Source organism: Oncorhynchus kisutch, linkage group LG11 (assembly GCF_002021735.2).
Source record: "Oncorhynchus kisutch isolate 150728-3 linkage group LG11, Okis_V2, whole genome shotgun sequence".
In the NCBI taxonomy this organism is placed as follows: domain Eukaryota; kingdom Metazoa; phylum Chordata; class Actinopteri; order Salmoniformes; family Salmonidae; genus Oncorhynchus; species Oncorhynchus kisutch.
This window is the reverse complement of record NC_034184.2, coordinates 13,447,887-13,468,411: the sequence shown is the minus strand read 5'-3', so window position 1 is coordinate 13,468,411 and position 20,525 is coordinate 13,447,887. Positions and strand designations below refer to the sequence as shown.

The 20,525-nt window shown below is 43.7% G+C and overlaps 1 protein-coding gene across 2 annotated transcripts; it reads left to right on the top strand.

The window, feature by feature from the left end:
* The first annotated feature begins 763 nt into the window (after positions 1-763).
* Positions 764-17,283, top strand: zc3h7bb (zinc finger CCCH-type containing 7Bb). Of its 2 annotated transcripts, none has more exons than XM_031835326.1 (22): positions 764-1,011; positions 1,834-1,894; positions 2,000-2,036; positions 2,181-2,378; positions 2,847-3,005; positions 3,191-3,271; positions 3,374-3,433; positions 3,649-3,691; positions 3,813-4,075; positions 7,662-7,962; positions 8,264-8,322; positions 8,560-8,659; positions 8,856-9,017; positions 9,198-9,403; positions 9,492-9,592; positions 9,770-9,951; positions 10,049-10,125; positions 10,217-10,443; positions 10,727-10,832; positions 12,612-12,720; positions 12,820-12,953; positions 13,045-17,283. In XM_031835326.1, exons 2-22 carry the CDS (start codon positions 1,836-1,838, stop codon positions 13,078-13,080), a joined length of 2,700 nt encoding a protein of 899 aa, XP_031691186.1. In that variant the 5' UTR covers positions 764-1,011; positions 1,834-1,835; the 3' UTR covers positions 13,081-17,283. The 2 variants fall into 2 exon arrangements, with proteins under 2 accessions (XP_031691186.1, XP_031691187.1); XM_031835327.1 differs by having other exon boundaries at positions 765-1,011; positions 3,840-4,075.
* Positions 17,284-20,525: the final 3,242 nt, after the last annotated feature.

The following is a 20,525-nucleotide window of genomic DNA, read 5'->3' as shown; positions in this document are numbered from 1 at the left end:
TAGTCTGGGTTTCTGTACAGCACTTTGAGATGTCAGCTGATGTAAGAATGGCTATATAAATATATTTGATTTGATTTGAGTCCAGTCTCTATTGCAGCTGGCCCTGACCGGGAGAACCACGGGGCAGCACACAATTGGCCCAGTGTCGTCTGGGTACGGGGAGGGTTTGGCTGGCAGGGATGTCCTTGTCCCATCACGCTCTAGCGACTCCTGTGGCGGGCCAGGCACATGTATGCTGACATGGTCGCCAGGTGTACAGTGTTTCCTCCGACACATTGGTGTGGCTGGCTTCTGGTTTAAGCGTGTAGTGTGGCTTGGTTGGGTTGTGTTTCGGAGGACGCATGGCTCTCGACCTTCGCCTCTCCTGAGTCTGTACGGGAGTTACAGCGATGAGACAAGACTGTAATTACCAATTGGATACCACGAAAAAGGGGTAAAAACAATACATTGCTCTGGATGTAAGAGTGTCTGCTAAATGACTAAAATGTAAACATAATATTTTATAATCTATTCAAAGGGGTTATCTGTACCAAAATGATGTAGCTACTGTGCTGCCTGCATCACCAGGTCAATAGTCTGCCACGTGTTGAGAAATATCAACACTTTTTGACAGATCACTTCAAAATCTGTTCAATGATAAATGGATGACTGGATGGATGACAACTCTGACTGCGTGCTCGTCAATGCAACTCGTCAATGCCCCCTCCTAGCGGTCACATTGAATATAACTACACTCAACCAACCCACAGCTCTTTAGGACCAAGCGTCTCATAATCTTGAGCGCAATTTGGAGAAGTACTGTAGCTAGCTAGCTTTGACTGTGCAGAATTTTAGGTGAAAACTCTCACATGTTCTGTCCAGATACTGCAACCCGTTACCGGGAAAGTGAACAAATAAATATGTGTCTGGATGATTAATATTTTGAAGGTCCTTATATAAGTAGATATTCACAATTTAGTCCTATTTATTCTGGTAAAGCAGTCTTTGGAGAAGAACACGGTGTTGTTTTCGGTGAGTAGCTAACGTTTGCTAGTATGCTATTGCACTGTCAACTACCACAAGACGAATTTACAAAATACGAAGCTGTGTATATATATCTATGTCAGTCATTTGCTACTTATGTTGAATTGACCTAGCTAGCTAACTGGCTAGTTAGACAGCTAACTGGCTAGTTAGCCCTGGTGTTCAGATGCTGTCCCTGCCACCAGCAAGTTTGCTCTCCATAATAAATATAAAACATACGTTCTGTAATAAGTTGATTTGCCAGCTGATATAACTAGCTACTGTTATGCATTTTCTATATTCACTGGTTAGTTAATGGATATATTGATGTAGTGTCACTGCGGGTTGAAGTCGGAGCCTGAGACAAACCAAAGAGTTGACAGTGGATTAGCTAGCTACAAGCTAAAGTTAGTTAACTAACCTAAGTCGATAGCTAGCCACTTGAAGTTATCCTGAAACTTTCATCCCAAAATCGTTTGTATTGTTTCTTGCTATCCAAGCAATTGAGCATTTCCTAAACATGTATTATACGTAGTTCATCAGCTAGCTAACTAGGTATTGTGGTTCGGTACACCGTGTTTATTCTGCTGTATTTGCAGCTAACGCGTTACTCTCATCCGAGTTATTTTTAGGCAAGCGCGAGGATAGACATGCAGGTTATTATTAGAAGGCCTCAAAATGGAAGAAAGTGTTGCGGTTTGTCATGTCTGATGTACTCTGTACTTGTTGTCTGTGGCTTTTTAGATCTGACAACAGCGTACTTTGTCAATCATGAACATATTGTAATTTCATTCAAAAATAATATAACAATAAACCTGATCTATTCTTTAGCCATGGATATGGAACGACAGAAACGAAGGGAGGAAATCCAGAAAGCTATGGGCTTTATTCAGTAAGACATCTTAATATTTTTATTTTTATATATAGTCGGTACACATAAACACGAAGAACGTATGTGAGGTGGCACTGATTAATGTATCTCACATTTTCTCTACAGGTCCTCCTTGCCTTTCCCAGAGCCTGAGAATTATGCGGTACCTATGTGTTGCTTACAATGTTTATTCTCTTGCCTGACCCATCAATTGTATCCTTCCACAAATCTGCACTTTATCTCAGTTCTGAATGATCTTTTATCATCCTCATGATCTCTCTCCCCCCTGCCGCCTCCTATTCTTCAGGCTTTTTTGACCCAGTTGGTGTGTAACTTGCTGGACGAGGGAAACACAGTGTTTCGGGATGGGGAATGGAGGCAGGCAGCGCAGCATTACAGTGAGGGAGTCAACGTGGCCCGCTATGCTCAGGCAGAGGCACTGGTCATTCCCCCTGAGCTTCTGGAGAGCCTCTATGTCAACAGGGCAGCGGCACACTCTCAGTTTGTAAGACATACACACACTTAACAATATTGAAATGATTACCATATTCTCAAAAGTTGTTAAAGCAGTAATTATAAACTGGGTGGTTCAAGCCCTGAATGCTGATTGGCTGAAAGCTGTGGTATATCAGACTGTATACCACAGGTATGACAAAACATGTATTTTTACTGCTGTAATTACATTGGTAACCAGTTTATAATAGCAATAAGGCACCTCAGGGTGTTGTGGTATATGGCCAATATACCACGACTAAGGGCTGTGTCCAGGCCCTCGTTGCGTCGTGGATAAGAACAGCCCTTAGCCGTGGTATATTGGCCTTATTGCTTAATTATATCACGTCAAGCACTTTATCTATACATAATGGATCCCACATTTAAGTCAGTTCTTACACCCAGTCCCCATCTTCTCTCTCCCTTTCCACCTCCCCTCTTTCTGTTTGTCTCTCTTTCTCTGTCTGTCTCTCTCCCCCAGGGGGAGTTTGAGCGGGGCGTACAGGACTGCGATAGCGCGCTGTGCGTGTGTGAGGGCAGTCGCAGGGCTCTCTACAGGAAAGCTCTATGTCTGAGAGAGCTGGGCCGACTCAGGGAGGCCTATGAGTGTGGCACCGGGTGCCTGCTCACTGCCCCACATGTAAGTCAAGGCCACATGGCACCCAAGGGCACTTGAACTGTAGTTAAATTAAAATGATGAATCCTTGTAGGATTCATATGGGATCACCAATTTATTTCACTACATCATTTTTAGTTACTCACATTTCTTTAATGTGTCATGTCAGTTAGTCTTATAGTTTATGGAATGTACTTTGTGTCATACAGGACAGGCAGGTGGGTGAACTGGCCCAGGACCTGGCTAATAAACTGGGCCTGAAGGTTCGTAAGGCCTACATCAGCTCTCAGGTGAGTTCAGACACATCTTACTCTATCAATAGTAGGAATGCGCCCCTCAGATCCAAACGATATCTGCCACGGTCAATATAAATGTTACTGTTGTCTTCACAGGTGGAGTCCTCAACGTCAGGGAGGGAGAGCAATAGAGAGAATTCTTCACCCACAGGGGAGGTGAGTGTCTGGTTGTCTTGTTTTTTTATTTTTTTTCTCATTGCCATTTTCTTATTAAGGGCTAATGGGATGAATGGTTGTTTTAATTGTCCCAGGGTCATTAGGGTTTGGCCGGGGTAGGCCGTCATTGTAAATAACAATTTGTTCTTAACTGACTTGCCTAGTTAAATAAAGGTTAAAAACATGTTTATCAAGCCTTGTCTCTTTTTGTTTAGACTTCCGCCAACGGGCTAGAATCTTTGACTGACATTGCATCAGGTATGGCAGCACAACATGAAAACGTAACATCACGTTTAACTTGAATGATTTATTTGTCATTGTCATTATCGTTCTTCTCTAAAATTCCCTTCTCTCTATGGTCCTATTTCTTAATTTCTAGTTTTTCTTCGTCCCTCCTCCGTTCCAGCTGATCTGTCCAGTGCCCAGTGTATCCCTGCCCCTCTGGCCACGCCCATCCCTGTCAGTGACGAGCCCTCGAGCCCAGTGGCCATGCCCTGTGCTGACCTATCAGAGAGCCCCAGTACGGTCCTACCGCCCATGCCCTACTCCGTTCCCGTGTCGGAGCACATGGAGGAGTGCAGCGTGATCGCTGACGATCTGGACAGCCTGTTGGGGGACTGCATCTCCAAGAAAGTCAGCGAGGTGAGAGGGTTGCTACTAGGATCACTCCAAGACAGGATGCTGTTTGTGCTGTGCCCTCCCTCTGTTGACGGGAGAGGATGTACAGATAACACTATATGAATATTTTAAGAAAGTATCTCTGTGACTTGGCTGACCAAGGGTGCACATTTTAGTGGTTTAAAGGAGAAGTCTGCTTTTTTACAACCTAATCTCTAGTTTTGATGTAAATGGCATGTTATAGAAGGGTCCAGGTCTTCATTTTATTTATTTCTTTTCACTTTTTTGAGAAACTTACCCCAAACCAGAGATTCACTTCCTCGTTGTGCAGTATGCGGGCTCTGAAAAAACATGAACAAAACAAAAACTCTTAAACACCCAAATATGTGGTTTGTAAAACAGGAAAGCTCCCCATATAGTGATGCAGGTCTTTAGATGTTGTACACATGAAATTGTGCCATTCTGTACGTTATCCGCAACGTTATATTCAATTTTGTGCGACTCAAGCTGTTTCTCCTATGCAGCATTCCATTCTCTGTGTAGCCTGCTGCTAGAGTGGCTGGAGAGGAGTTGCTACAAAATGTAATATAATGTTCGGAATGATACAATTTCATGTGTACGACATCTAAAGTCCTGCATCACTATACTGAGAGCTTTCCTGTTTCTAAAACAACATATTTGGGTGTTTTTTGAGCTTTTGTTCATGTTTTTTCAGATCCCCCATACTGCACCCCGAGAATGAGAAAGTCAATCGCTGGTTTGGGGTAAGTTTTTCAAAAACAAGTGAAATCGCAAAAAAAGTATCTGGACTATTCTATAACATCCCATTTACAACCAAAATAGATTTGGTTGTAAAAAAGCAGTCTTCTTCATTAACTTCCACCACTGTACACAAGTACATTACACGGAGCACAGAGTTACAGTGGGTCAAAAAAGTATTTAGTCAGCCACCAATTGTGCAAGGTCTCCCACTTAAAAAGATGAGAGAGGCCTGTAATTTTCATCATAGGTACACTTCAACTATGATAGACAAAATGAGAAAAGAAATCCAGAAAATCACATTGTAGGATTTGTAATGAATTTATTTGCATATTATGGTGGAAAATAAGCATTTGGTCAATAACAAAAGTTTCTCAATACTTTGATACATACCCGTTGTTGGCAATGCCGAGGTCAAACGTTTTCTGTAAGTCTTCACAAGGTTTTCACACACTGTGGCTGGTGTTTTGGCCCATTCCTCCATGCAGATCTCCTCTAGAGCAGTGATGTTTTGGGGCTGTTGCTGGGCAACACGGACTTTCAACTCCCTCCAAAGATTTTCTATGGGGTTGAGATCTGGAGACTGGTTAGGCCACTCCAGGACCCTGAAATGCTTCTTACAAAGCCACTCCTTCATTGCCTGGGCGGTGTGTTTGGGATCATTGTCATGCTGAAAGACCCAGCCACATTTAATCTTCAATGCCCTTGCTGATGGAAGGAGGTTTTCACTCAAAATCTCATGATACATGGCCCCATTCATTCTTTCCTTTACACGGATCAGTCGGCCTGGTCCCTTTGCGGAAAAACAGCCCCAAAGCATGATGTTTCCACCCCCATGCTTCACAGTAGGTATGGTGTTCTTTGGATGCAACTCAGCATTCTTTGTCCTCCAAACAAGACGAGTTGAGTTTTTACCAAAAGGTTCTATTTTGGTTTCATCTGACCATATGACATTCTCCCAGTCTTCTTCTGGATCATCCAAATGCTTTCTAGCAAACTTCAGACGGGCCTGGACATGTACTGGCTTAAGCAGGGGGACACGTCTGGCACTGCAGGATTTGAGTCCCTGGTGGCGTAGTGTGTTACTGATGGTAGGCTTTGTTACTTTGGTCCCATCTCTCTGCAGGTCATTCACTAGGTCCCCCCGTGTGGTTCTGGGATTTTTGCTCACCGTTCTTGTGATCATTTTGACCCCATGGGATGAGATCGAGGGAGCCCCAGATCGAGGGAGATTATCAGTGGTCTTGTATGTCTTCCATTTCCTAATAATTGCTCCCACAGTTGATTTCTTCAAACCAAGCTGCTTACCTATTGCAGATTCAGTCTTCCCAGCCTGGTGCAGGTCTACAATTTTGTTTCTGGTGTCCTTTGACAGCTCTTTGGTCTTGGCCATAGTGGAGTTTGGAGTGTGACTGTTTGAGGTTGTGGACAGTTGTCTTTTATACTGATAACAAGTTCAAACAGGTGCCATTAATACAGGTAACGAGTGGAGGACAGAGGAGCCTCTTAACGTCTAGCGTCGAGCAATCCCGTATCCGGGAGCGTAATTATAGCCTCAAGCTCATTACCATAACGCAACGTTAACTATTCATGAAAATCGCAAATGAAATTAAAGAAATATATTCACTCACAAGCTTAGCCTTTTGTTAACAACACGGTCATCTCAGATTTTCAAAATATGCTTTTCAACCATAGCTACACAAGCATTTGTGTAAGAGTATTGATAGCTAGCATAGCATTAAGCCTAGCATTCAGCAGGCAATATTTTCACAAAAAAAGAAAAGCATTCAAATAAAATAATTTACCTTTGAAGAACTTTGGATGTTTTCAATGAGGAGACTCTCAGTTAGATAGCAAATGTTCATTTTTTCCAAAAATATTATTTGTGTAGGAGAAATCGCTCTGTTTTGTTCATCACGTTTGGCTAAGAAAAAAATCTGAAAATGCAGTCTACAACGCTGAACTTTTTACCAAATGAACTCCATAATATCGACAGAAACATGGCAAACGTTGTTTAGAATCAATCCTCAAGGTGTTTTTCACATATCTATTCGATGATAAATCATTCGTGGCAGCTGTGTTTCTCCTCGAAGCAAACGAAAAATACACGCAGCTGGAGATTATGCAATAATTGCAACGGAGGACACCAAGCGGCCATCTGGTAGATGTAGTCTCTTAAGGTCAATCTTCCAATGATTTGCCTACAAATACATCACAATGCTGTCGACACCTTGGGGAAACGACAGAAAGTCTAAGCTCATTCGTGACCCATACACAGCCATATAAGGAGACATTGGAACACAGCGCATTCAAAATCTGGGGCACTTCCTGTATGAAATTTCATCTTGGTTTTGCCTGTAGCATTAGTTCTGTGGCACTCACAGACAATATGTTTGCAGTTTTGGAAACGTCAGAGTGTTTTCTTTCCAAAGCTGTCAATTATATGCATAGTCGAGCATCTTTTCGTGACAAAATATCTTGTCACGGGAACGTTTTTTTATCCATAAATTAAAAGAGCGCCCCCTATATCCAAGAAGTTAAAGAAGTTGTTACAGGTCTGTGAGAGCCAGAAATCTTGCTTGTTTGTAGGTGACCAAATACTTATTTTCCACCATAATTTGCAAATAAATTCATAAAAAATCCTACAATGTGATTTTCTGGATTTTTTTTCTCATTTTGTCTGTCATAGTTGAAGTGTACCTATGATGAAAATTATAGGCCTCATCTTTTTAAGTGGGAGAACTTGCACAATTGGTGGCTGACTAAATACTTTTTTTACCCCACTGTATGTATTTCTGGTCTAGAAGGAGATTTAGAATAAGATGGATAATGTCATGTCTTTCTCCCTCAGTCACAAAGCCCAGTCCAGGGTGCTATCCCCACCAACCTCCCCAACACAGCTGTGGGTCTGCACCCTCCATACTCCTCCAGCCTCCCCGCCCCCTCGCCCCAGCTCCCCCCTGCCTTCTTCAGCTCCTCGGTCAGCCAGATGCCCTCCTTGGAGCCTTACCCCTCACTGGGCCAGAGGGACCAGACCTCCACACAGGCGCTGGACGCCCTGGGGGCCTTCTCCCCGGGGACAGGGGACATGGAGGGTAAAGGAGGGGTTGGAATTGGAGGCCTGGACTCACTCTCTGAGTACACTTTGCCTGGTGAGTGGATGAGACATATGAACAAGGTGTATGGGTCAGGGTGTGTGTGTGTGTGTTTGGGGATGTCAATTCCATCAAAACAGTAAAGCCATTGTAGCAGGCTTTTTGGCCATTATCCAGCCTTTTACAACCATACAGTTTAAATGTGCATTGGCTGTTTCTTAAACCTTCACTGGGACTGCCCAGCGACCCTGAACAGTCCTCGGGGCATTAGTTGTTGTTGAAGCTAGTCCGTGTCAGCAGCACTGCTGTAAGGCCATATGGTGTCTGATATCTGTGTCCTTGTGTTGCTGTTCTCCAGGGGGAAGAATCTCTCACAGCTTCATCCCTGGGATCTGCAACCACAGCTCCACTCACACGGTAAGACAGCAGCACAACGCCTGAACACCACGATGGATACTCAACTTCTTTCTCCTCTTTTATCATGACATGGATGTCTCTCTCTTACTCTGCTTGTGTTGTTCAGGCCCCAGATTACATTTATTCCGTTATTTCTCGCTGTTGAGATACATGCAAGTTATCGGAACTAGGAGTAAGTTGTGTTTTTTGATAAGACACTTAAATCTGTTGATGGATTGGCTTGTCTTCCCCCCTCAGAATGTCCCAGCAGGTACTAACCTCTCCCTGCTCTCCCGGAACCCACTGGCTGCCACCCACGAGTTCAGACAGGCCTGCCATGCCTGTTACAGCCGCATAGGTACACACTGATACCTTCACCTTTCTGTTCCCACTCCAGAATATGTTACGTTAATGATTTCTTTCTTTTATACTGAGCAGTATTAAGTCAATATTGTCTGTTACATCAATGCTAACATAATTGACCCTTGTGGGATAAATAAAGTATATTGAATTGAGTGCTGCAGTTGAATGTCCCCCTAATCTTCTCTCTGCAGGTCCACGGGTGATTGACTACCAGTACCAGCCAGAGGCGGCTCACCGCTGTAAGAGGGACGTGCTGCTGTGTCGCTTTAAAAACACAGACGACCCCACATGGAAGAGAGTCAGGCCTCGCCCCGCTAGAAACAACTTCCTCGGGGCCTTTGTGCTCTGCAAAGGTACGTGTGTGTGTGTGTGTGTGTGTGTACGTACGTGTGTTCACTCACTCAAATAAGCACTGATGGTTGAACGTCATCTCTCACTGCAGAATTTTGGCAGTAGTTTTTTTTAATGCCTGCTGCCCATTAGTGATAGTAAAGATCATCTACTCTCTACCTTCCTCCTCCGTCTCCCTGAAGAGGTCCAGGAGCGCCAGGAGTGCCAGTATGGGGAGAACTGCACGTTTGCATACTGCCAGGAGGAAATAGACGTGTGGACCCAGGAGAGGAAGGGGGCTCTGAGCAGGGAGCTGCTGTTTGACCCGCTGGGAAGCACCGAGAGACGGGCACTCAGCGTCACACGCCTGCTGCAGCTACACATGGGCATGTTCATGTTCCTCTGTGAGGTAGGGTGTGATACACACAGACCTCAACATGGAGAACTTTGAAGAATTCAGTATGTACAGAACATTCACACACTTTCTTCCTCTGCAGGAATGTTTTGACAGTAAGCCTCGCATTATCAGCAAACGCAGCAAAGAGAACTTGGCTGTCTGCTCAAACCTCACCGCCCGACATCCCTTCGATGATAACAAGTGTGTCTTCTAGAACTTTCTGTCCTTGAGTGTATCAGATCCAGACAAGCAGTTGATCTTAGCATAATCCAATTTCCCTCAGACAATATTACAGTCAGCTACTTCCACCCTGGCCCCTTCTATGTTCTTCTCGCCCTCTCTTTCTCCATCTAATTTCTCTCTTCCACGTCTCCTCAGGTGCCTAGTGCATGTGGTGCGTTCGGCCAACGTGCGCTACAGTAAGGTGCGCCCGCTGCACCCCCTCTGCCAGTTTGACGTGTGTCGCCACGAGGTGCGTTACGGCTGCCAGCGCGAGGACAGCTGCTCCTTCGCCCACTCCGTCATAGAACTCAAGTGCTGGGTACTGCAGCAGGACACAGGTACACATGTTTATATATATGCACACACACACACACTACAAAGGATTGCTGCAAAATAACCAAAGTTCATTCTATCATCTGTTACTTTGTCTCTCAGGTATCACCCACGAGGAGATGGTACAGGAGTCCAAGAGGCACTGGTACAGGCTAGAGCAAAATGCTCAGAGACAGAAGGTGAGCGTGAGATGGGCACCATGCCCTAATACAATACATAATTTTAGTTATTTTAAGGGCCTGATTTATAAAATGTCCCTCTCTCTTTCAGCCTATGCATGTCCCACACCAGAGCTGTGGTGGGGTAGGGGGAATTGGGGGGGGGGACAATCTCGGGGGTGGAGGGGTTGGCTCCGGAGGTGGAGGAGTTGGAGGAGGAGGGAGAGGCAGAGGGTTGAACCTGAAGATGAAGTTTGTCTGTGGCCAGTGTTGGAGGGACGGACAGGTCAATGAACCAGACAAGGCCCTCAAGTACTGCACTGCTAAAGCAAGGCACAGGTGAGAGACTAGGGCAGCCTGGGGCCATATCAAACTGACATCTGCACTTCTCTTGTCAATATAAGGCTGCCGGGCCTACCATCTGATTTATGACCAGGCCTGAACTGATCTTTATTGGATCAAAGGAATGTTAATGAAATAGGCCCATTAAAGGATTAACTCTATAGAAATACAAAATACCTCGCTCTGAATGGTCAATTTTACTAATTTGATAGGGGGAAAAATAACTCATTTTCTTTTGCCCATATCTCCTCCCTCTCTTCCTCTTTCACCCTCTCTCCAGCTGGACTAAGGAGCGTCGGGTATTGCTTGTGAAATCCTTTGAGAAGAAGAAGTGGGTCGTTGTGCGGCCGCTTCCCTTCTCCCGTACATACCCACAGCAGTACGACGTAAGTGTCTCCCGCTCCTTCACTCCCTCTTTTCTCCCCCCTCTCTCATACACAGCCACACAAGTATGACCTGAGTCACCCCTCCTTTTCTCCATCCCTCCCTTCTCTCTGGGTCTGTTTTTAATCTCTCCAGTCAGTCAGATCCAGGAGACCTCTCACATGCTGAGTACAGCTGACTGTCTATAGCCCACCTTATCCAATCTCCCATTTACCTCTGTTTCAGCAACCCTCTCATCCCCTATAACATTGCCTGCATATAATGTTTACCTAATAAGCATTTTTACCTTTTTTTCCGCAATAGGTTAGCTATTTCTTGCTAATACTTGTGAAGGAAAAGGGTTTCGGTTTCAAATAAAACCCAATAAAATTATTTGGGGAGTTTCTCCCATTCTTCTCTGCAGATCTGCTCAAGATCTGTCAGGTTGGATCGGGAGTGTCACTGCACAGCTATTTTCAGGTCTCTCCAGAGATGTTCAAGTCTGTGCTCTGGCTGGGACACTCAAGGACATTGAGAGAGACTTGTCCCGACTTGTGTTGTTTTGTCTGTGTGCTTAAGGTTGTTCTCCTGTTGGAAGTTGAATGTTCACCTCACTCTGGGAACCTGCTCCAGAGCGCTCGGGACTTCATCAAGGATCTCTCTGTACTTTGCTTTGTTCATCTTTCACTCGATCCTGACTAGTCTCCCAGTCCCTGCTGCTGTAAAACATCCCCACAGCATGATGCTGCCACCACCATGCTTCACCGTAGGGATGGTGCCAGGTTTCCTCTAGATATGACGCTTGGCATTCAGGCCAAAGAGTTCAATTTTGGTTTCATCAGACTAGACAATAATGTATCTTATGGTCTTTAGGTGCCTTTTGGCAAATTCCAAGCGGGCTTTCATGTGCCTTTTACTGAGGAGTGGCTTCCGTCTGGGCACTCTACCTGACCAAGGCCCTTCTCCCCCGATTGCTCAGTTTGGCCGGGCAGCCAGTTCTAGGAAGAGTCTTGGTGGTTCCAAACCTCTTCCATTTAACAATGATGGAGGCCACTGTGTTCTTGGGGACCTTCAGTGCTGCAGAAATGTTTTGGTACCCTTCCCCAGATCTGTGACTCGACACAATCCTGTCTCGGAGCTATACGGACAATTCGTTCGACCTCATGGCTTGGTTTTGCTCTGACATGCACTGTCAACTGTGGGACCTTCTATAGACAGGTGTGTGCCTTTCCAAATCATGTCCAATCAATTGAATTGACCACCAGTGGACTCCAAGTTGTAGAAACATCTCCAAGGATGATCAATGGAAGCAGAACTCAATTTCTGAATACTTATGTAAATAAGCTATTTCTGTTTTTAATTTTTAATACATTTGCAGTAGTAGTAAAGCATTGTGTTTAGTTAAAATAAAATGTGGGAAAGTCAAGAGGTCTGAATATTTTCCGAATGCACTGTAATTCTGTAATTTAGTTATGATGCTTGTAATAGCCTAAACACATTCAAATCCACGTCATAATATTCAGTGCCCTCTTGTTTTCTCCCCGCCTGTGAAATTTGTTGCATCTCACGCCTGCACTTATCTGACCAATCAAACAGCGCAGGTAGAGCAGCTTGCTAATTGGTGGAGTAAATGAATGAGCTAAATGTAAAAACTGTTGATTTCACATGTTAAAACATTACTGCGGCGGCAGTGGTGCGGCGGCAGTGGTGCGGCAGTAGTGCGGCGGCAGTTGTAGTGCAGCAGTAGTGCAGCGGCAGTGCAGCGGTAGTAGTATGGTAGTAATAAAGCAGTGTCTCCCTAGATGTGTGTCCATGTGATGAAGCAGAAGAAGTGCCACTACATCGGAAATTGTTCCTTCGCCCACAGTCTGGAGGAGAGGGACGTCTGGACGTACATGAAGGACAACAGCTGTAAGATTTTCTGTTGCTTTTCCTCTCGTGTTCCTCTCTTTTTGTGTGCCAAACAAATAATGTATCTGTTGGAAATGCTAACCCCCGTCCTGTACACAGTGAGGGACATGCAGCAGATGTATGACATGTGGCTCACGATGACCAATCAGAACAGACGCACTGACAGAAGCCTCATGACCCCGCCTCCGGAGGAGAAACAGGTTTCGATGACAACCGACTACACAGAGTCATTGGTGAGGGGCTTTCAAGTCATGAGTTTCATTAAAGACGGGTGGCTTTTTGTGTTGTTTGATATGGAAAGACCATTTGATTTGTCTCTGTCAGTCTGGGCAGCGGTTGTCGGAAGGAGGAGATATGTGAGTGTTGTCGTGCTGAGGAGGAGCTGGCCCTGGAGACGTGGATAGGAGACCCCGCTCCCACTACACCAGAGACCAGCTACAGTACCTACCGCCTGTGACATCAGTCTGAATGCAAACACACATACACACCTTACAGTACAACAAATTGCTGTTGCAACAGGCACCAACTCGTGTGACGCACACACACAGAAAGTTGTGTATAAGAACATTCACGCCCATAATCTGAAGGGTTTGGAAGTTAACTTCAATCTGAACCTCAGTGTATCTCTAACACGCTGCAGATGTCAATGTACTTTATGTGTCCATTATATTACCATTGAAGGCAAATATCGAATTGTCAGCAAAAAGAGAAGGCCCCAAAGTCGCCCCTTCTAACGAATACGGAGTGGCTGTGTGGCCGATACTTCTTCCTGGTGACTAAACAACCAAACAAATTGGCCTGCATAATATATATATTTAAAAAAGGTTTGTTCAAATCGCCCTAGTTTAAAAAAAATTCAGCTGTTCAGAAATATGAGGCAAATGCGCAGAACGTGATGTGGTTGTTTAGCTCTGGGAATGAGGTGCCCAGGGGGGCAGTGCATGGGCAGAATGGGGTGGTTGGATTCGGTCATGCAGCATCAAACTTAAAAATAAGCCCCTTATCTATGTAGCTAGGGGCAAATGTCTACAACCAATTCCTACCCTCCTTGTGGGAACCTAGAAAGAGGGAGAGAGAAATCGGACAGAAATGGTTTGTACGCCATTTTGTTTGTCCATGGGAGTTGGTGCTTCACTCTATTCGTCTGCCATATTGGTAGAGTATGAATGTAAAGCCAGTCGTTATGAGGAAGTCATAAAAATAATTATGGTTGTGGAATGTATTCGGAATACCCAAGACAAATCTTATATAACATTTAAAATGACCCCCTATCCCGCCTTTTATTAATAGAAATGGCACAGTAGTCTTGGTTATATACTGTAAGCAAGCTAGGCAGCCTTACCTGTGGCCAGCAACGACACGTATTCACATACACACTGAGTAGGCTCAGAATGGAGCAGTTTCATAATATTGCATTGGAGGGCTATAGGGAGTGACTGCAGACTCTTCACTCAGACCCAGTCAAACAACATACTGTACCGTATGCTTAAAACCTGGAGTTTTCACGGACTACATGAACAAGTCTGCGTCCTAGTTATAGCCTCTCTATAACAAGGCTCCAGATGTTATCCGGGTCAGGTGACGTGACTTCATCTGGCATGTCTACCACCAGTTTAACTAGGATCAAGTGAGGTTACCTTTGCCCTGTTAGCCCTCCAATGTAAACCTATGCTGATTTAGCCAGGGAGAAAAGATAAGCTCCAAATCACAAAGACTGAGTACAGGGACAATACATGGGGTTAAGATGCATATGACAGAACATTAGGGATTCCAATAAGGGATTCCACAAGAAAGGGGAGGGATTGTAGGGTAGTGCAACAGGATGGAGCTTGAATGGATCCTGGAGTATGGTGGCTTGGTCACATAGGTGGGCAGGTTAGGGGATGGGCACTGGACAGGTAGCTGGATCCTGGGGTGGGTGGGCACTGGACAGGTAGCTGGATCCTGGGGTGGGTTGGTGGCTGACAGGCTCGGGTATTGTGAGAGAGGGAGGGCATTATGGAAGCAATGATGAATACATAAAAAGTAAATTAAAAGTAAAATGACTACCCATAAAGTAGTCTAAAGAAGACTGACTATCTATAATGTAGGCCGACTACCCATAATGTTGGCTAGTGAGACTGTGTGTGTGTGTGTATATATATATATATATATATACACACACACACACACACACACACACACACACACACTAACTAACATTAATTCACAAAATATATCTAGGCAGGGACAGGTTTTTCCCATATGGCCAGCATCTTGTTCCCTTATACCCGCACCAGACATTATGTAATGGAGGTATGTCTGTATTCATATACATTATATATACATATTTACAGATATTGGTATACTACTAAAGATAATTGATAACTTAGCAGTTAAGCTTAATTAAATATAACCTAAAACTTGTATTGATTACATAGAACCTCTTGTTATTGAGCTATGCTATATGACATGTATCGCTGAACTAGATGACTAGTGATTTTATTGCTTCTGTGAGGGTCATTCCAGAGATGTCTGTAGGAGCAAGGTTGACTGATTCTCATAACAGGATATGAATTGAATGGTTTTAGCTAAGCCAAAAGAAAGGGGATTGGTTGGGTTAAATGTCAACATGAGGGACATGATCATCTCAGAACCCAGACAACGTATGGTGTGTACTTGCCATCTGATGAGAGATTTGATCAATGTGGAAGTAATGGGTCTGGTAGGGAAAGTGTTACTCAATTGGAAACAGTTTTTGATCTAATTAGTTTTTCCCATTGATCAATAAACAATAGAATGCCAAGGTACTCCCTTCTATAAACATCAGTGATTTAACAGATTCACCTAGATAGTAGAGTAGGTCAATAAACTGTCCAATCAGTTTTAGAGGAGTAACAAGAGGTGGGAGAGGCTTCTTCTGGAATGACCCAGGTATTTGCTTAACTGAGGGAACGTATTACTACTGCTACTACTACTATTATGATGATGATGAATTATGATGACGATAATGATTGCCATTATGACTATTTCTATTCTCCTATATGCTATTGATATACGTATATATGTTAATTGCTATGTATAACTCTCTTTATAAATGTATCCATGTATGAATATAATACTTTACTGTAAACAGACGTATGTGTATGTTAAACAGGACTGTCCAGCAGGCAGGCCAGACAGGGAAGAGTTCATAGTTTACCTTGCTCAAACTGGTACGAAGAACAACTCTGTTCAGTTTTAACATACTTGCTGACTGTGACCTCACTCCCCGCAAGTTGGTTACGTAACAGGAACACAAGCTAACATGGCATCAGTGTTCACAGGGCACCCTAGATAACAGCAGACCGGTTACTGGACCAGGTTGTTGCTGAAGATCTGATTTGATATAGTCTTGGTTGCTTGAGGTTAGTGGATTATAGGGGAGTTGAGATTGTATGGAAGATAAGGTTGGTCAGTCAGTCCAATGGAATGTGCTAGTGACACTTTGAATTTCCAAAAGCCATGTAAATCGCTAATGATTGTTTTCCTGACTGCTACCGAGTGAGATTATATAATCAATAATACTCTATCATTTATTTAGTCATTAACCCTGCTGGAAAAACTCCAAGCATACATTGACGTCTGTATACATCAGTATAGCACCTTATTCAATATATACCTATATAAAAGTATACATACCCCTATCATATAATCCTACTTTCTATGATACATATAATTATACTTAGACACCTGTATAATTAATTTAGATAAGTGGTTCTGGTTGTTTGAAAAGGTCATAGTCTGATTTCATTGGTTATGTGCACAGTGCACACCATACTACATAAGTCCTTGTATCTGCTCTGTTACTAGGTTTGAGGGGCCTCCTTTGTCATCACAGTGTGCGGTTACCAAACAAAGGGGTCAGAGACAGGCTGGCATTTTAGAAGTGTTCAATCAACAGCCTTTGTTGTTTTAACTGACTCATGGTTGTAAACAAACAGTTATATCAGAAGGGTCAATAATAATCTCAGGCCTTGTGCTTAGAGGGGACTGGAGGAACCGAAAAGTGGTCAGACCAGACTGTATCCAAACCCACCAGAGAGAACCGCATTCGATCATGAGACTGACTGATTCGTCTTGGTTTAAGAAGAGGCTTTGACCCCAAAAAGCTTAGTCAGATGTTTATTTCTCCTGTTGTCTTTCCAAGTAGAAGGCTGAAGACACTCTTGTAAACCTTGGTTCACTCCATGTTCATTATTGTGCCACACAGGCATTCCCTGTATTAAAAAAAGAGAGACACTTATGTGAATTGACACTCACCCAGCCACACCCACCCATAGCCATACTCACCCAGCCACACCCACCCATAGCCACAATGAGCTGATATTAATTTACATTAGCTTTCAGAGTTATTGGATTATTTTCAACTATTTGGAATAGGAACCAGAGTTTTAAGTGAAAAACAAGGCCTCTATTTGTGTTAACTCTGTTTTGTCTTTATTTTCTCTTTTTTTTTTTCCCTCCCTGGTTGGAAGTGAATTACGATGATAAATGGACCAAATCTCTTGAAGGTGTTTAACAATAAACAGAGTGTTTTAGAGAGATGGTGTGACTTTGTTTTTATTATTCTCCCCAAATGTTCAGTTTAGTGAAAGTATGAATGGATTATTGATAAATGTTTATCTGAAATCTGTCATCTGTTGTATTTGTTTCTATACTCGCAAAGTTTAGAGGGACCAGAGACACTTATAGGCTGCCAGTAGTTCTGAGATTTTAGTTACTGGTGAGCAATGTCTCCATGCTGAAACCCCCCCAAAAAACTGATCTACTGAATCCACAATGATCCTAGGATTCTGATCCAGTACTACTATAACCTGGCTGAGGTTGACTGAAGTGCTCAGTGTTTTGCACGTGCACAAGATAGGGCAGGTTGCCAGGATGCTTCACGTGTGTATGAAACAGGATGAGGGTGGCAGGTAACCTAGTGATTAGAGTGTTGGGCCAGTAACTGAGAGGGTGCCGGTTCGAATAAATTTGTCTGTGCCCTTGAGCAAGGCATTTAATCCCCCAAAAATTCCAGGTGTGCCGTACTACTATGGCAGGCTAACCCTGTACATTTTTATTTATTTAACCTTTATTTAACCAGGTAGGCTAGTTGAGAACAAGTTCTCATTTGCAACTGCGACCTGACCAAGATAAAGCAAAGCGGTTCGATACATACAACAACACAGTTACACATGGAATAAACAAAGTTACAATCAATAATACAGTAAAAAAATCTATATACAGCATGTGCAAATGAGGTAGAATAAGAGAGGTGAGGCAATAGATAGGCCATGGTGGCGATGTAATTACAATATAGCAATTAAACACTGGAATGGTAGGAAGTGCAGATGATGAATGTGCAAGTTGAGATACTGGGGTGCAAAGGAGCCAGATAAATAACTACGTATGGGGATGAGGTAGATTGATGGGCTATTTACAGTTGAGCTATGTACAGCTGCAGTGATTTGCTCTGACAGCTGGTGCTTAAAGCTGGTGAGGGAGATATAAGTCTCCAGCTTCAGAGATTTTTGCAGTTTGTTCCAGTCATTGGCAGCAGAGAACTGGAAGGAGAAGCGGCCAAAGGATGAATTGGCTTTGGGGGTGACCAGTGAGATATACCTGCTGGAGCGCGTGCTGCTATAGTAACCAGTGAGCTGAGATAAGGCGGGGCTTTACCTAGCAGAGACTTGTATATGACCTGGAGCCAGTGGGTTTGGCACTGTGATAGACTGCATCCAATTTGTTGAGTAGAGTGTTGGAGGCTATTTTGTAAACTACATCGCTGAAGTCAAGGATCGGTAGGATGGTCAGTTTATAGGTATTTGTAGTTGTCCATATATTTTAAGTAAGAACCGTCTAGAGTAGTGATGCTGGATGGTCGGGCAGGTGCGGGTAGCGATCGGTTGAAGAGCATGCATTTAGTTTTACTTGCTTTTAAGAGCAGTTGGAGGCCACGGAAGGAGAGTTGTAGGCATTGAAGCTCATCTGGAGGTTAGTTTACACAGTATCCAACGAAGGGCCAGAGGTATACAGAATGGTGTCTTCTGCGTAGAGGTGGATCAAAGAATCACCAGCAGCGAGAGAGACATCATTGATGTATACAGAGAAGAGAGTCGGCCCGAGAATTGAACCCTGTGGCACCCCCATAGAGACTGCCAGAGGTCCGGACAACAGGCCCTCCGATTTGACATACTGAACTCTATCGGAGAAGTAGTTGGTGAACCAAGCGAGGCAATCATTTGAGAAACCAAGGCTGTTGTCTGCCGATAAGAATGTGGTGATTGACAGAGTCGAAATCCTTAGCCAGGTCGATGAATACGGCTGCACAGTAATGTCTCTTATCGATGGCGGTTATGATATTGTTTAGGATCTTGTGCGTGGCTGAGGTGCACCCATGACCAGTTCTGAAGCCAGATTACATAGCGGAGAAGGTACGGTGAGATTCTAAATGGTCGGTAATCTGTTTGTTATCCTGGCTTTCAAAGACCTTAGAAAGGCAGGGTAGAATAGATATTGGTCTGTAGCAGTTTGGGTCTAGAGTGTCTCCCCCTTTGAAGAGGGGGATGACTGCGGCATCTTTCCAATCTATGGGAATCTCAGTCGATACGAAAGAGAGGTTGAACAGGCTAGTAATAGGGGTTGCAACAATTTCAGCTGATAATTTTAGAAAGACAGGGTCCAGATTGTCTAGCCCGGCTGATTTAACACATTTCACTACACCTATCCGGTATATGTAACAATATAAATAGAATGTTGATCATATAAAATTAACTGTCTGGGTGTGGACCAGAGAGAAGACCATCAATCCCACATTACATTTCTTGATTTGAAGAAATCCCTTTATTTGCATACTCAAAATAGACTGTTCAGGGGCAGAACGACAGATTTGTACCTTGTCAGCTCGGGTTTGAACTTGCAACGTTCCGGTTACTAATCCAACGCTCTAACCACTAGGCTACCCTAACTATGAAATAACACACATATGTACAGTGCCTTGCGAAAGTATTCGGCCCCCTTGAACTTTGCGACCTTTTGCCACATTTCAGGCTTCAAACATAAAGATATAAAACTGTATTTTTTTGTGAAGAATCAACAACAAGTGGGACACAATCATGAAGTGGAACGACATTTTATTGGATATTTCAAACTTTTTTAACAAATCAAAAACTGAAAAATTGGGCGGGCAAAATTATTAACTTTCGCAAGGCACTGTAGTAACCAAAAAAGTGTTAAACAAATCAAAAAAATATATATTTGAGATTCTTCAAAGTAGCCACCCTTTTCCTTGATGACAGCTTTGCACATTATTGGCATTCTCTCAACCAGCTTCACCTGGAATTCTAACAGTCTTGGAGTTCCCGCATATGCTGAGCACTTGTTGGCTGCTTTTTCTTCACTCTGCGGTCCAACTCATCCCAAATCATCTCAATTGGGTTGAAGTCGGGTGATTGGAGGTCAGGTCATCTAATGCAGCACTCCATCACTCTCCTTGGTCAAATAGCCCTTACACAGCCTGGAGGTGTGTTGGGTCATTGTCCTGTTGAAAAACAAATGACAGTCTCATGAAGCGCAAACCAGATGGGGTGGCGTATTGCTGCAGAATGCTGTGGTAGGCATGCTGTGCCTTGAATTCTAAATAAATCACTGACAGTTTCACCAGCAAAGCACCTCCACACCATTACACCTCCTCCATGCTTCACGGCGGGAACCACACATGCCGAGATCATCCGTTCACCTCCTCTGCGTCTCACAAAGACACAGCAGTTGGACCCAAAAATATCACATTTGGACTCATCAGA

Coding starts and splice junctions, on each gene's coding strand:
- zc3h7bb (XM_031835326.1), top strand. CDS start 1,836: ATGGATATGGAACGACAGAAACGAAGGGAGGAAATCCAGAAAGCTATG. Junction 3,006..3,190: donor GCCTGCTCACTGCCCCACAT/GTAAGTCAAGGC, acceptor TGTGTCATACAG/GACAGGCAGGTGGGTGAACT. Junction 9,593..9,769: donor CATCCCTTCGATGATAACAA/GTGTGTCTTCTA, acceptor ACGTCTCCTCAG/GTGCCTAGTGCATGTGGTGC.